At 39.9% G+C, this 16,160-nt stretch overlaps 1 protein-coding gene across 4 annotated transcripts in view; it reads left to right on the top strand.

Moving 5' to 3' along the window:
* The window catches only part of LOC140992085 (fibronectin type III domain-containing protein 4-like), a 79,132-nt gene extending 69,060 nt beyond the window's left edge, over positions 1-10,072 (top strand). For all 4 annotated transcript variants that reach the window (XM_073462329.1, XM_073462328.1, XM_073462327.1 and 1 more), the window contains 5 exons: positions 3,408-3,509; positions 5,902-6,004; positions 7,414-7,503; positions 7,606-7,772; positions 9,766-10,072. In XM_073462329.1, coding sequence (XP_073318430.1) covers positions 3,408-3,509; positions 5,902-6,004; positions 7,414-7,503; positions 7,606-7,772; positions 9,766-9,807 — 504 coding nt within the window. In that variant the 3' untranslated portion in view covers positions 9,808-10,072. The remainder of the gene's footprint in view (positions 1-3,407; positions 3,510-5,901; positions 6,005-7,413; positions 7,504-7,605; positions 7,773-9,765) is intronic.
* The last annotated feature ends 6,088 nt before the right edge of the window (positions 10,073-16,160 follow it).

Raw genomic sequence — 16,160 nt, 5'->3', positions numbered from 1 at the left:
TTTATCTGCTGCGCTCCGCTGATGAAATGCTGCCGACTTCTTCCTTGACCTAAAAATAGCTGCGAAACCCGAACTTTGTCTTCACCTGCAAAACTTCAGAAAAAGCCCTTTTTTCTTCGAGGCAACAGCTTGTCCATTAGCGACCGAGCTAAAGGCTAAATCTATCCAACGAAAAGGAAACTGACTGCGAGGCACCTTTTCTTTTCTGTGTAAAGGTCGAGTCAAGTCAGTTTTATTTGTATAACACGAGTAAAATCAATGTGCTTTACTGGAAAAAAACATAAAAAACACCACACAAATAAATACTTTACATGAATAAAATAACATTTCAGCCACTCATACAAGGGAAAGTTCCAGGAAAACCACTAAAATAATGAAATCGTCTCATTTCAGTTCACCTTCCGACACTACAACACAGTCTATGTCTGTGATTGCATCAAATATAATTGGCGTAATTTCCACTGGGGACGAGGAGGACGTCTGTTTCTGTCTCCCCCACTGTTCACTTTGATATAATCACTTTTCTCTTTGTGCCTGTGGCGTCACCCCCGACAGAGAAAGGGCAGATGTTTGTTGAAGAAGCACGTCAGTCGGCAAAAAAATGAAACGTTGGCTTTAATTGTCACCAGGTGCTCACAACAACTGGACTTTTAAAGGGAAATTGTTGTGTTTCTTTCAGTACATGATCACCGCGGCCTAAATAATTAACAATAACGATATTATCGCGACAACGCTCTGTCAGATTCATCATTCATGCGTGTTTTGTCTCTTTTTTGGATATAAATTATGCTCAAAATGTACAAAAGCATCCAAAAAACAATTCAGTTAATGACTCTTCCTGCTTTATGGCGGATGGCAACGAGCCTGAAGGTCGATTACCTCCATCGACTATGACAAAGCAAGACCGGAAACAAAACAGAAATGATTTATTTATCATATGTGCATTATTAACACAATAATCAATACAATCCCACCATGATTATCATTAAGTACACTAATAATACAGATGTAAACAAGTGCCTTTCTGCCTGATTAAGGTTTTTTTTGCTGTACAGGAACTTCCTTCCTTCGTCTCTTCCTTAAATCTGGTGGATTTGGAGTTTTTTGCTCCTAAATCAGAATCTGGCCAAATCACAGCTGAGTCAGTGTTATTGATTGAAGCCCCTTTAACCCCCCTCCTGTAGAGATTTTGTACATTATGGTCTTTCAGTGCAATAAAACGTCCTCACTGAGCCGTTGCTTCCAGGGCTGCCAGAGGAGAAGACACCACTTTGACTCTGCTCAGTCTCTGGTGATTCAGACATCTGGAGAGCCTCGAGCGTCCTGCCAGCCGTCTATTTATTGACTCTACCTCGGCTTTTCTGAACTTAACAGCCACATTTACTTTGCGGGGAACTTGTGTCTCATTCTTAACTAGACTTCAACGCCCACCATTGACTGGAGCGCAGGCTCTTAGTGGAACAGGCTGTTTTCAAAGATAAATGGTGTTCTCGGCAGTTGTTAACCCATTTTACATTTTCTCCTCTCTTTGAGAACAAAGTTGTCTGAGTGCGACAGCAAGTGAGATCACTTGGATGGTTCAGGCATTTTGACCTATAAACATCATTATGGACTCGACTGAACATCCTCTGTTGAAGGACTTTGATCAATACCAATCAGGACGTCTGAAAACCTCCGAAACTAAAAGACTCCTTTGTTGCTGATGTGATTTTTAGAATTGCTTTTTTCGAAATTCTGTCTGGAAATAGCTTTTAAAGTTGATTTAATCAATACTTTTAAATAAACAATGGATCAAATCACTACTTCTAAATGAAAGTGGTTGCTCTCAGTGATGAAAACAGACAATTATATCTGCCCTCAGATCTTCTAAAGCATTATAGCATCTTTCAGTTTGTTATTATTTGGTTTTGCAGCCACAACTTTACTGTTTTCGAGTCATTTTGGCTGCTGTTTTCTGCTAAAAACCTAAAAAGGAGTTGGTGGAGACCAAAAGAGAGCAAAAAGAGACTGAATGTTGAACTCCAAATGAATGATAATGTAGCTTCGTAACTGCACGATGGGGAATGAAGCAACTGTTTACTCACAATTTTGCCATATCAACTTAAAAGTGATGATTTTATTTCACAGCTTGTTTCTGCTGCCCCCAAGTGGCCAAAACATTGGTGAATGCAGGTTTTAAGAACGGGACAGTATTTGTCGCTATGGTAAAATAATTGAATTGTCTTCACACAGTTAGCAACTAGCTGGTAAAGATAGATAACTTAATATTTTTGGTGGTGGAGACCAAAAATGGAGCTAAAAGACATTGAATATTGGACTAATATTGATCAGATGGACACAAACTCGACTCCAATTAAATGATAACGGCTCTCATCATGTTGCAGCTACAAACTGCTGGACCAGTAAGTAAGCAACTGTTTGCTTACAAGTTCACCACATCAACTTAAATGTGGTGATATGTCAATATTAGTGAAAGTGGCCAAAATATTAGCGATTGCAGGTTTTAAGAACAGGGCAGTGTTTGCATATGTGGTTAAAATTATTTAATAAATCAATAAAAATAAGTTAGCAACTAGCTGGTGAACATAGTGGCAGCTAAAAAAGCTAGATATTGCTCTCAGGAGATGGTGGAGACCAAAAACAGAGCAAAAAGAGAGTGAATGTTGGACTTAACATTCATCAAATGAAGGACAATCATTTTCTAACTGTTTGCTAAATAAATTATGTAGTTAAAAGGCGCAAAGTGAATGTTACAGCTTGTTTTCGTTGCCACCAAGCGGCTAAAACTTCAGGTTATTGGAGATTATGTAGATGTTTCCTCATGTGTGATAGTTTTTAATTAATGTGTCTCATTGTTTTGCGTTTTGCCTCATATGGTACGATGTCAGTAAATAGCGAGCTTTCGTATTTGCTTATCCACGAACTCAAATTGAAATATTTATACATGAACTCTGTCTCAAAAGCTGCTTTCCGACACCAGCAGAGTATCTGTGCCTGTACATGTGTTCCTCTGTTTCTTCCTAACGTTAATTGCTGGTGTTACCTTGCCTGCAGACCTAATTTCCCCCGGTGGGACAGTAAGTGTATGAGCTGAATTTATATGAGGTGAAGCAGCTCGTTGCAGCAGGGATTTTACTTGCATTCATAATCTCCGTCTTGAAATAGTGAAGTAATGACGAGTCAATTCAACAAATTAATTCCACAGTTAGTGAGGATATCTTAACCCTTTAACGGCCTCGGGGAAGTCATTACACCCCTTCTTCTCCGTCCAGGTTTGTGGGAATGATCTGACAGCGCAGAGTAGTCAACAATCACGATGATCAATACCCAAGATTTCATTTAAATGCTAAGTGTGTGCATGAGTGTGCATATTCACGTGTTTATATCGCTTTTTTGTGTGTCTCCAGAGGCAGGACGGCCTGATGCAGCGCTCCATCCGAGAGGTGAACACATCCAGCCGCTGGTGTGTGTTGTGGGACCTGGACGAGGACACACACTACAGCGTCCAGGTGGGAATGAACACACAAACACACACCTTTTACCGCTTAAAAAGCTGCTTCGCTGTGTTTAGTTCAGGGTAATTCGTCGTCATGATCAAACAGAAGCAAAAATTAGAGTAAGTCTGACACTAAACACCAGATGTATTGATTATTTGTTGCCATAATGCAGATTTATAAGCTGTAAATTATGAGATGTAAAGTAATTAACGGTTAATTAGGCATAAAAGTTAGTATAAAATAAAATGCACTGTTGGATTAAAGACAAAAACACAAAGTTCTTCTTCTTAATGGCTCGTAACTAATTAAGCTATAAAGCACGAGGAAATTATTTACTGAATCACTAAGAAAAAACATTAGAAAGAACATTTGACCTTTTATAAACAGCTCTGGGAAATTATCATAATTATAATTAACTGATTTAAAGGTAGTGCCACTTGAAGCTGCTGTAAGTGATATATTTTTATTTAATTAAGTGTTAAATAGCTCTGTTTTCCAACAGTAATCACTGTTATAGAGTGTTTTTTCAGTAACCCATGTCTCTCATGCAGTAAAAGAGAAAATACATTTTCTGGTATCCCTGCCCACTTTATCATGTGTTGGTCATCCAACAGATCAGCCTACTTGATGAAGGTTGGACGACCAACACATGGTGTGTGATCAAGCTGATGAATAGCTCTCCAGGTAAAGTGCATGCCTCATTAAGACGGCTGAGGTTGAGACCCTCCCTGTAGCTTACAAAACATGGCACATGTTTCAGAAAAGAAACTTTGGCCTTCATGAAAACTTTATTTTTAATCCCCAGACGTTCTTTAGACGTCTGTGACTTAAGTTGACAAGAAGTCTAAAACTACGTTGTAAAAACATAAATTTTGAACCCAGACGAACGTTCATTCTGACGTCTGTCGGATATGTTTCTGCTCAGTTGGATGAAATCTTCATAAGGAAATGAAACAGTAACTCAACAAAGCATATTGTGGCTTTTTTGATTTCCTCGTCATGGAGGCAGCTCAGTTGTCGTTACATAACGAGGCATTTAAGTCACTTGATAACAGGCGGTGGTGTGTTGAGGAAAATCATGCAACGTTTTCGAAATCTCTGGAAAAAGGTGGACATGAGTTGACTTCTCTGTAGTTTTTTTTTTGTCAAACTTGAAAAACAGAAAATGCAAACATAGTGCTGTCCACAGATGCAAATAATCATCAACTCCACTGATGATTAATTGCTTTATAGACATGATAATTAACTCCCTCTCAGTGTTTAATTAACGCACCCTGGTCTCACTTTTTTACGGCGCAGCTATTAGTTATAACAGCTCCAGCTTCAATCAAAGGCCGGCCTGCTCCTCTCTGAAGGAGGAGTATCTAATGCGACTCCATTATCATGACTCTATTAAACTTTTTATAATCCATTATGGCTTAATAGACTGATACAGATTGTCCTTCAGCCGGAGGACTCGGTTAAATATGCTCGTCAGCAGACGGCTGTCCTGCAGAAGTGTCATTGAGCAACGCACTGATGCCTCGCCAGCACCAGCAGCTCAGAGACTTGGACTTTTATCACCTCTGACCTTCGTGTAGAGGAAAGGGAGTTAAAACGAAGGATTTCCCTGTGGAGTTTGGTGAAGTCTCATCATTATCCAGAGTTAGTGGACGGATTAGGGGGTTTTTGCTCCAAGGACAGTTTGCAGAGATCAAACTTCCAATTAGGGAAGACTTTTTGGGGGACAAACCTCGCCTAATTCAAGGACTTATTTCGCGATAATTAACTTTTTCATTGTACCGCACTTCTGCTGAGAATGACTTGCAACTAACTCTACAGGAAACTTTGTGTTTCAAACTTTAAGGTTCAGTGCGTAGGCGCAGACAGCCGAGTCAGACACCTCTTGTGGATCTAATTGCGCCTCTGTGATGAATCTCTCTCCCTGTGTGATTGTCGAACTGTTATAAAACTCCTCTGTAGCTGCTGGAAAAATCTCAATATTCTAGTTGAATGAGAAACACCATCAAACTTTAAGTATAGTGTCATTTTTTGGACGGATCTGAGCTCTGCTTGGTTGCACAAAATGTCCCAAAGAAAGCCCCCGAATGAGTCTTAAGCTCAAATCTATATTCCCTCTTTCATCCCCAAAGCTTTCAGTCTGCGGTTACACTTACAGTCCTGTTCGTCCTCCAACGGTCATCCAGGATCGCGGCCAAAAAACCAAAGCACCATTTGCTCGCTAAATATACCCTGGCGAGCCAGTTTCTTGTCGTCGTTACATAACGCCATCCCCCGGTAGTGTCAGCTGGGAACAGTGCTAACAGAGCGATGTGTCTGAATGCTTCAGTGTATGAGGAGTTCACGTCACGCTTTCACCTCTCCATTCAGAACTCCATTTACCTTTTTCATGTTTTTTCTTTAGGTGCAGTCCGTCGGGCCTCACGGTGACAGCCAGCCCAGCCGCGCCGTCCACTTCAGGACCCTGGAGAGGAGCGACCATTATCCAGCCGGAGTCCTCGACCACCGTAAATAAACGCACACACAGACACACACACAGAAACTTGCTTTTTATTCAAAACAGATTCAGAAAATATCCCCTTAATAACATTCACTGGCACCATGAGTCACAATTTATCACTTAAAATGCACATTTTTAACAAGAACAAGCAGGAAAAGTAAGAATAAAATAATCAAAAGGGGGAAAAATACATATTTATGTGCCAGTTAAACTGCTTCTCTGCTGAGCTTCATCAATAATACTTCCCCTGTGTTACTTTCAACTGAAAGAGACAAAACAAACTTTAACAAAGTGAAAACAATTGTTTCACACGTACTTGCTTTCCTGCTGAGAGCCAGAAGTAAGAAGATCGTTACCACTTTCACGTCTGTCAGCTAAATTTGAAGCTACTCCCAGGTTAGCTTAGCTTAGCATACAGACTGGAAACAGAGGGAGACAGCTAGCTTGGATGTGTCTGAAGATAAAACCTCTACAGCTCACTGATTATCACATTATATTTAATTTGTTTATAAAGAAATGTGGCTGTCCGATCAAGAACAATCAACCGTATGTAAACAGGAAGTCACTGTAGCGTCACAAGCTAGCAAAAATTCCAAAATTATTAAGTTTTAAAGGCGCAAAAAAAATGTATTTTGTAAATGTAGGTGTTTTCTGCATACATGGAGAATTATGTTTATCAGTAATTAGTTTTTATAGGCTACATTTATGCTCTTTAAACAGGTCATATATTAGCAAGCTAATGTTAGCTTAACAGGTAAAGCAACACAACGTAACTAAGTCTTTAACATCGTTGTGACGTAATGAGTTTTGTTTGTAGTTAGCAGCTACGTTACAGACCTGGGATTTGTGTTTACGACAGTGATGTTCCACTCGGAAACTGTAGGGGGCGCCAAATCACACAAACTGACAATTTCTACATAATGTTGCTTTAAAAAGTGTGTTGTTTTTAAACACGATCTGCGGCACTCAATTATTTTATGCAAAAAACCTCCAGATGTGATCGAACTAAATATCACACAGAACCAGAAATGTGAAAACTAGCGGAGATATGATTTCTTTTTAGATTAATGATTGTTATTAATTAATTTAACTGTGAAACATTCTGCAACAATTATGGAAATGAAAACATCCTCAGGGTCTCTGGATGTTCGGACAGAGATGTTTAAAAAATTCATAACATAAAAAGGATTTTCGGATTTTTCACATTAGTTTGAAGTTTCAACGTGAAATTTTGCGAGATAATTCACGAAAGTGACAAAGAAAAGTTGTGATTTCTGTCTGAGCTGGCTTGGACTGACTCATCTGTATTTATATTTGTTTTTTTTAGCAGCTAGTTGAGCTCCAAAGCGAGATTTCTGACATATTTCTGTCCTTGTTAATAAAGTTTGACCACGCTGGAACTTTATTTCTCCTCAGATGAACCGGCGATGGAGGGTCTGGGCATGACTCCACACTTACAGACAGGAGAGCTGCTCATTATCACCACTGTGCTGCTGCTGTGGGCAGGTCAGCCTCCGTGTGTGTGTGTGTGTGTGTGTCTGCATGATTGTGTGCGTTAACAAGAAGATGGCTGACTTTGTTGTTTACTCTCTTCCCCTCTCCACGAAGCCGTCATCGCCCTCTTCTGCCGACAGTACGACATCATCAAAGACAACGACTCCAGCAGCACCAAGGAGAAAGCCAAGAGGCCGCTGGTCCGAGCCGCCTCCTACTACAACAACGCTTCGGCCGGCAGCTCGCCCATCTACCACAACGGAGCCATCCGCAGCAGCAGGGTGACTAACTTCTCCTCCGTCTCCCTCAAACTTTCTTCTTCGTTATAATGCATGCTCGTTCCTGGCTTGCCAGGAGTACTTTGTTTCTTCTGAAGAGCCTTTGTAGCTGCATCACACATCTCCTAGCAACCAGAGCTGCTCCATCACGGCTAAATATAAAACAACCAGGCTGGAAACAGAGCTGCACACACACGCTTGTTGTTGCTGCTGCTGCTGCTGCTGCTGCCGTGCATGTCTTCAGTGACACGCTCACTCACATCAGTTAACTCCCAACAAGTTGTGAGCGAGCAGCGACTCGTTAAGACACGAACGCAGCTCAGAATGAGAGGAAACGAGCTAAAAGCATTCAGACGCATCAGCGGGGGAAAACTTCACAGTCAGCACAGCACTCATGTTCACAGTTAACACTCATTATCTTAAGATGGTGAATCGCCACTTATTAAAATCAATAAGTTGAATGAGGAACCTGCAGAATGAACTCCAGGATTTATTTTATAATCTAAAACACTTGGAAATGAAGCAAAGACAACACTTCTTGAAAGGAAAGTATCATTAATGAACAGCTTTAACAGCTTTCGAGCTTTAATCAGGGAAAATGTTGCATAAATATTTACAAAGCTTACACAGATTAATCATACGATTGCTTCTTGAACAGTTTCCAGGGTCATCAGGTGGATTTATTTTAATTTAGCTTTTGTATTTGTGCTAAAATCACATCAGTGCAACTAACTAAGGATTATTTCATCATTAATTCATCTACTGTTTGCTTTCCTAGATAATAATAGTCTGTAAAATGTAAGAACATGGTGTGAAGAGGTCACTTTTTATTTAATTTGCTTGTTATTATATCAGATGTAAAACAGACGTGTTGGCAGAATAAGAAGATGTTCACATTTAAGAAGCAGAAACCAGATGTTTTCTTTACTTTAACGATTATTTAATTATCAAAATTGTTCTAATGTGGTCAGTTGCAAGAGTTCGAACCCCTAAAAGTCCAGTTTTTCTCGTATACTGTTGTTATTTTTAATTAACTTTGAGGTTTCAGTCCCAACTGTCAGACAGTCTTTGTTTTCTTCTGTATCAGCTGGTTCCAACTCTTCAAAATAGGATTTGTATTGATGTTTTGTGCATCACATTACCCCGAATCCAGCCAGACATATTTGGTGTCTTTGCAAAGTTTGGCATCTTCTCTTGAATTTTAGATAAAGTTTTGTTAGTTTGAAGACAGTTTGGCCGCACACCATGAGCTTGTAATGACTTAAGCGTACTTGCCAACTTCGAGACCTCAAAAATAGGGAGGTTCTTGGTGGAGATTCAAGGACTGTTTTCATTCTGCTGACATTCAAAGAATAAAACTAACAAAAGAAGTAAAATGCAACGTCATTTTCTTTAATTCTCAGGAAACAATGTAGAAGAAGTCTCCGTCGAGTGTGAATGTGTAAATGTTTGGCAGAAAAGTCATGTTTTTCATCGGGTAAATGGGGACGGTTAGGAAGTTAAATGAAATGTTTAAACAGTGTGATAATTTTAAAAATGTTTCTCGCGAAACCCAATAAAATCTGGTTGTTTTGGCACCAGCGGCCTCGGGGCAGAGATAAGATCAGAACAACAACACAACATGATTAACTAAATGCCTGGTTGCCTCGATAACAATAAGTGCCTCATCATCCGCTCCACAGGAGGAATAATTTAAGAAATCTGACATTTTTCTAGAAAAACTGACTGCAATTAAGCGGGAAAGTCACCCGAGCCTGACCCCGGCCCGGTGGGAGCAGGCAGATTTGTGCAGTAAATGTCACATCGATGAGTTCATAAATCTTTAACGCTCGTCATTCATGTATCGACTGCATATCTTCACGTGGCGCTGCATGTGAGCGTGTCCCACACACCGGCTCCCTGCATGAGTCACGTCCGTATATGTGACCCTCTGTGTTTATGACTCATGTGTTTATGAACACAGCAGCTCCCTGCTCACTGTTTCCTTCTCCTCCAGCTCCACAGAGCCTCCTCCTCCATCAGCATCATCAGAGTCTGAGTTCGAGGCTCGGCGGGAACTTAAAGCTCGGGACGGGGCGGAGACGGTGAGCGACGTTTGCCTGAGGAGCTTCAGTGGATTACCGTGACAAATGGAGAATTTATAGACCTGGTGGAAAGTCTAATTTATTGTAAAATATGGGCAGAGAGAGGAGCACTCCATGCAAATTGAATTCAAATGAAACTGAGGAGTCACATTGTGGAGAAAAAGTGGAGGACTACTGCTCTCTAGTGGCAGAAGACTGGAGCTGCAACATGCTGGTGGACTCTTGTGGCGCAGCTTTCCAGAACTGTGAATGAGCTGATCTGAACATGGAGGAGTTCAGCCAATAAGGACTCATGTTGAACTGCTTCCTGTTGTTTTGTTTTGTTTTCTCCTCTCCTCTCTGAGGCTGTGATCAGACACGGTGTCAACATCCGTCCTGCGTGATCCCATCACAAGTGGACAGACCAGGTGGCATTAACACGCGTGTCGATGCAAAAGAAATAAACATCTTCATGTTTAACATTTGCCGAATTTACAAGAAGCCTCAATTAATTTAGAAATTGTCATAGAGGGCTTTTCACAATGTTTATAAAGTCTCTCCTAACTCAACAACTCACAAAATTGAAAGATTTTTAGAGGGAGTCTGGGGACGTTCTCCACAGATTGACAACAAGTAGCTTATATTGGTTACAGTTTACTGTTTTACACTAATTTCATAAATCACTTGAACAATGTGTTCAAACAGCTGCTAAATGCATCCTGGGTGCACTCACACCTGTACTTGTATCCAGTATAAGCTACTTTGTGTTTCCCATGGAGTAAGTCCCAAGACTCCCTTTAAAAATCACTAAATTTTGTAAATTGTTAAGCTAGAAGAAACTTTATAAACTTTGTGAAACACTGTTGATGACACATACGAAATCCTTCATGCCTTCTTGTAAATTCGGCATCAGATGCGACACATTCAGTTGCTTCTTTCCTTGTGGGAAGAGTCTGTTTGTTGCAGCATTGCTGTACCAGCCTGTCTGCTTCTGTGTCTGGAGTGCGTCTCACCTTGAACTCACTGTTTCAGCTGATTTCATCATGCGTTGATGGTAAACATGTCAGATTTTACAGATACAGTAAACAGTAACCAATATGGCGTACTTCTTGGTCGACAGTAGAGAAAGCCCCCAGACTCCCTTTAAAAAACACTCCATTTTGTGAGCAGTTGAGTAGGAGATACTTTATAAATGTTGTTAAACACTGTTGATGACAAATTCGTAATTATTTAGGGCTTCTTGTGAATTCGGCAAAGGTTATACACGAAGATATTTCTTTCTTTGTGTAAAAAACATTGTGTCCGTTCGCCCCAGTGATGTTTATTTGCAGTGTTAATGCCAGGTGTGAGCTGTCCACTTGTGGGTCCAGGTCTGAACGGGACCTGAATCTCTGATGAGACTAATTGTGAATATTTGCCAGCATGCCGAGTCACGTCCGCCTCGAACTAACGAATCATTTCATCAGGTTGATATTTGTTGCCGGGCAGATTCATGACGTTAACACATGAATGACATCTGTGTGCGTTTCTTTACATTCTTACTATTTCTTGCAGTTTATATGTTTAACTTTCACGTCATTATCATTAATTAGATGTATTTTACTAACATCAAGTGTATTATATGTAATTAAAATATGTATATAAGTAAAATTGAAAATATAATTAAATTAAGTGTAATTCAAACACATAATTGAATGTATAACTGTGTGACATTTACACTGTAAACTCTCATTATCAGTTTAATTAAACTCATAATTTGATCATGTAGTCAGACATGTTTAGTCACTTTATATTGTCATCAAACATCTTAAAATAATGACTAATTACTAAAACATCCAGTTAATTGTTTAACTAATAACATTGAATTCTATTAAACAAATTTACTCAATTTAACTAATCTAATATTTTTAGGTTGTCTTTAGGTGAACTTTCTTTTCTGACGCTGCTGATATTCAAGCAACTAATGAAGAAATTTAATCAAAGTACTAATTTTGTAGGCTCGAACTCGTGCTGGAATGTAAAAAGTACTTTTACTTGAATATTAACATGTTATTCAACTTTAAAGCTCCACTCCATCACATCTCAGAGGCACATATTGTCCGCTTCACTGCACTAATTTGTCTGACAAGCTTCACTTTTCAGATTACATTTTTTTTAATCCCTTCTGTCCAAGTGGAAAAAAATGGTCTACAAGTGTGTTCATGGCTTTGGGTTAGGACTTTTTGAATTGTTTCTTTATGTGTTGAGAAACTTCTCCTCCTTCTTCAGCTAAATAAACACTTTAAAACCCCTCCTGGCTTGAAAATGCATCGTCACAGTCAAGACTACAGTCCACGGAAGATGGTTACTGAAAAAAATGTTTTGGGTTCTGACTTTTGTTTTTCACAATTCTGTCTTTTTTCCTCAATTTCTGACTTAAATCTCAAAATTTAAGTAAAAAAAAGTCAAAGTTCAAAGTTTCCCAGAGCTCAAAGTGACGCCTTTAAACTTCTTCTTTTGTCCAAAAACCCAAAGACTCTTCATTAACTGTCATAAATGACGAAGAAAAGCAGCAAATCCTCACGTTAAAGACGCTGGAACCAACAAACGTTTGACATCTTTACTTGAAAGCTCAACATCGCAGCAGTTCACTGATAAAAAACGACATTCAAACCTTTAAAAACCCCAAGTTGTAAAACGTTCAGATGAACTGGAAGGAAGTGAATCTTCAATAAGAATCTCAGCCAGCGTCTTTCTTCCTCGGCTGCCCACACAGACGGAGATCCTAAAACTGCATCGATCAATACTTCCTGAATGAGGCGTCACGTCCGCCCCCTCACATCTGTCCTGCTGTGTCTCCTGTCAGAGCTCAGATCTCATCCTCCTGCTTCTTCTGAGAATAAATGAACGGGATGTGAGAGAGATGTCGTCCTCGAGATGAGCAGTCTGCTCACACACACGATGTGATTTATGGTGTTTTAGCACTGACAGCTCTTTCTTCAATGTAAACCAGACTTTTTCCATTAAAGAATACAGAATTTTGCATCATTTTTGCACCATTGTTACATCTGTGTACAAAGAACTGGAAACACTCGAGCAGATGGATAAAGAAAATGCAAGTCTGGGTCATAATGGACTGTTTTCAATTTCACTGCAGTTTTTTGTTTTCCGTCTTTCGTCGTTTTGAAACTGAGCAGAAAGATGAAGTGTCTGATTATAATTTCTGAGTCTGTATCCTCCAGTTTCAATAAAACTAAAAGGACTGCTGTGGTGGCTGTATTACAGTAGTGAAGTGATAAACTGTGTGCAGCAGTGCATTAGGAGGATTAACTGATAACCTGGAGATCAATGTGTGTGTGTGTGTGTGTGGACGTAAATCTTGACTGGGTGCGAGTCGATATCTGTGCACACACACATGAAAACAACCTTTTCATTTCTGAAACAGGAGATTTATAGATTTATAACATGTTATGATTTAAGATACGTGGTTTGGACAACAGATGGCGCCTCAGCTCCGTCAGTGCAGCTTGTGTCTGTTGGTGTGTGTGATAATATCATCAGACGAAGGTCCAGCACAATATCCTCCTTTGTTTGTACAAAATTAGCACACTTACAAATAATCACATGATTGTGGTGAGTAGAAAATTAGGAAAACACGTTGGTGGGACTCAGAGGGACGGATTGTGATTTGGGGGATTTCACATATCTTGAAGGAATAGTTTGACATTTTGGAAAATACACTTAGATTATTCATCTTTTTGCTGAGACTTTATTTTTTTATATTAGTGTTATTGTTAATTAGTGTCAAACCTGTTATCATTATTCTTTGTCTTGCTTATATTTGTCGGGCGCACCTGCTCTACATTTTGGAGCTACGGTTCCCATAATGTGGAGGCTAAACAGGAAGTTGTCATGTCAGTGATTTATCTTAAGTTGTTTTATTTTCATACATCTCAAAAAGTTGACACTGATTAAAGTATGCCGAATCATGTACGAGCAGTCACAGTCTGCAGTACGCCCACGTAAGTAGAGACAACTATCACAGAAATACTTTGATATTAAACAAGACTTAAAAGTGAGAAGATTCTCAGGCAAGTCTGGCAGTAATAAGGAGCGTCTTTTATCTTTGGTGTCTAAGAATTTTTAGACATTTATTCATGATGGTCATCAAAGATAATGATATTCTCTGGAAGTGTAAGTCACAGTGAATATAAAAATGTGTGTCTCGTGTCAGATTTTACTGAAGAAGCACCAGTTTTTAAAGCTGATCCCAGATAATCTGCTGCTGGCTTTAACTAGCTTGCAACGTTACAGATGTACGGAAGCACTGAGGGGCAAGTGAGGACATTGTTTTTTTACTTCTGGTGATCCATTTTATGTCTGATTGAAATTGTTCCTTGAATTTTTCTGTTCAATCTGAAAAATCCCTTGAAATTCTTTACATTTTTTGAGGATTTTCTTTTTTGAATTTAATGAAATGATCCAGGAAAGCACGCTTGCATCAGCACATGAATAATATTTATTCAGCTCAGCGCGGCTCCATATTTTCCCACTTCATCATCACCCGGTCCACAATGAAGGAAATGTTGTTTCCCTGCAGGTGGAGGTGATCAGCAGGAAAACGTGAGCACAAAGCCTTTATAATGCGGCCTGTCGCTGCAGTGGATAACATATTCATATTTCATAAATGAATTCATATGTTTCAGCTTCATTTGAATAAAGCCAAATGTCAGCGTTCACCCCACAGTGAACATGAGCTGCAGCTTCAGGGCTCCCGGGGTCAAAGGTCACAGGAAGGACTCCCAGATCAGACACTGCGGGCGCTCTTCGACCTTCAGAGCTGAGAGTGAAATATGTTTCTGCTGTGTTCGTCTTTGTTTTTGTCTTTCTTCCGTCTTTCAGGCAGGAAGACAAAAGGCAGGAAAGGAAGGAATCCTCAGCGAGCGAGGTGATGTAAAGGGCAGGTCACCCTCGCCGTCATGCTGAAATATCACAGCTCGCCCGGGGCGCGTCATCGTCTCTGATGCTCCGAGGGAGTTTGTGACAAGTCGCGGGTAATATTGAGGGAAAAGAGGGAGAGCGGCTGCCAACGAGGAGCCGCCAGGGAACAAGATCGATGAAGAGCTTTTGACTGAATCATCGACTGTGGGTAAATCCACTGCTTTAATGTTGTGCTGCCGTTACAGTCTCCTTTGGAAGGAGTGTTCGGAGGATCTCATTCTGAGTTAATGAGTTTTTAATCCCACGTATATAACAGCACCCTTGGCCGTGACATTTAAAGAAGTCATTAAGTGGTGATGCAGGGGGGCAAATCGAGTCTCCTGTACAGAGAAACCACAGTTTGGTGCACTTTTACTCAAAGTGCTGCGCAGTAATACGACATTTGAGACCAGGTTAGAGAAGCCCCAGCACCTCGAGTCACACCTGAAGTCTTCCATATTGATGATCAGATAGCTCAGGATGTTAGACGTCTGCTCAGGTGTATCAAAGATGTCTGAGTCTTGCTCAAATGTAAAAACAAAGGTGAAAAGTTAAAAGAAAACAAGAAGTACCTCTGGTCATGTTTGATGTCCTGATCAGAAGGTCTGCGATTGAAGGTTTGAGCCTTCTGAGTCCAACACAATGAGGAAGGAAGGAATATCTCAAAATGTTAAAGGTCTAGCGTTGAAGTTTTAAGGATGTGGGTTCGGTTCCTCTCTTGCCTAAAAGAAAAAGTGAAAAGCTCAAATAGTTTGTTAGAAGGATGATCGCAAACACTGAGGAAGGAATCTTATTGTGAATTTGAAGTCCAACACTAAGAAGAAGAATCAAAACCTCCAGTGAACTTTATATGCAACTTAACTTCTTTGTTGTTTAGCTCAAACTGTTGAGGCAATGGCTGGAGTTTTATTGGATGTGGGTTCAATCCTTGCTTGTGTCTTTGAATTTTAAAGTCGAAAGAAAAAGTCCAACACCAAGAAGAGTCCAAAGCTTCAAGAAACATTTGGAGGAGTCCTTGATCGAGTAGCTCAGGATGTTAGACCTCTAGTTGTAGATTTTTAGGGTGTGTGTTTGATCCTTACTCAAACTTTTGAGATTGAAGTCTAAAAGTAAAGGTCAAATATTTAAGAATTACATTAAAATTAAGTCAGATTAAATAGCTCAGTGTGTTAGCAGGCTGATCAGAAGTTCTGAGAATGCTGGTTCAATCCTTGTGAGGCTAAATATATTTTGAAGGTCAGGTTACTGAAGGAAACAGTGAAAACCTCTGAGAAACAGAAAACACCACATGAACAAGTAGCTCAGCTTGTAAGAGGATTGCTTAGAGCTTTGGAGATGGCGGGTTTGATCCTCATTGGAGATTATTCTT

Source organism: Pagrus major, chromosome 24 (genome assembly GCF_040436345.1).
Source record: "Pagrus major chromosome 24, Pma_NU_1.0".
Taxonomy (NCBI): Eukaryota; Metazoa; Chordata; class Actinopteri; order Spariformes; family Sparidae; genus Pagrus; species Pagrus major.
Note: the sequence above shows the minus strand (reverse complement) of the source record. Positions and strands in the feature narration are given on the sequence as shown.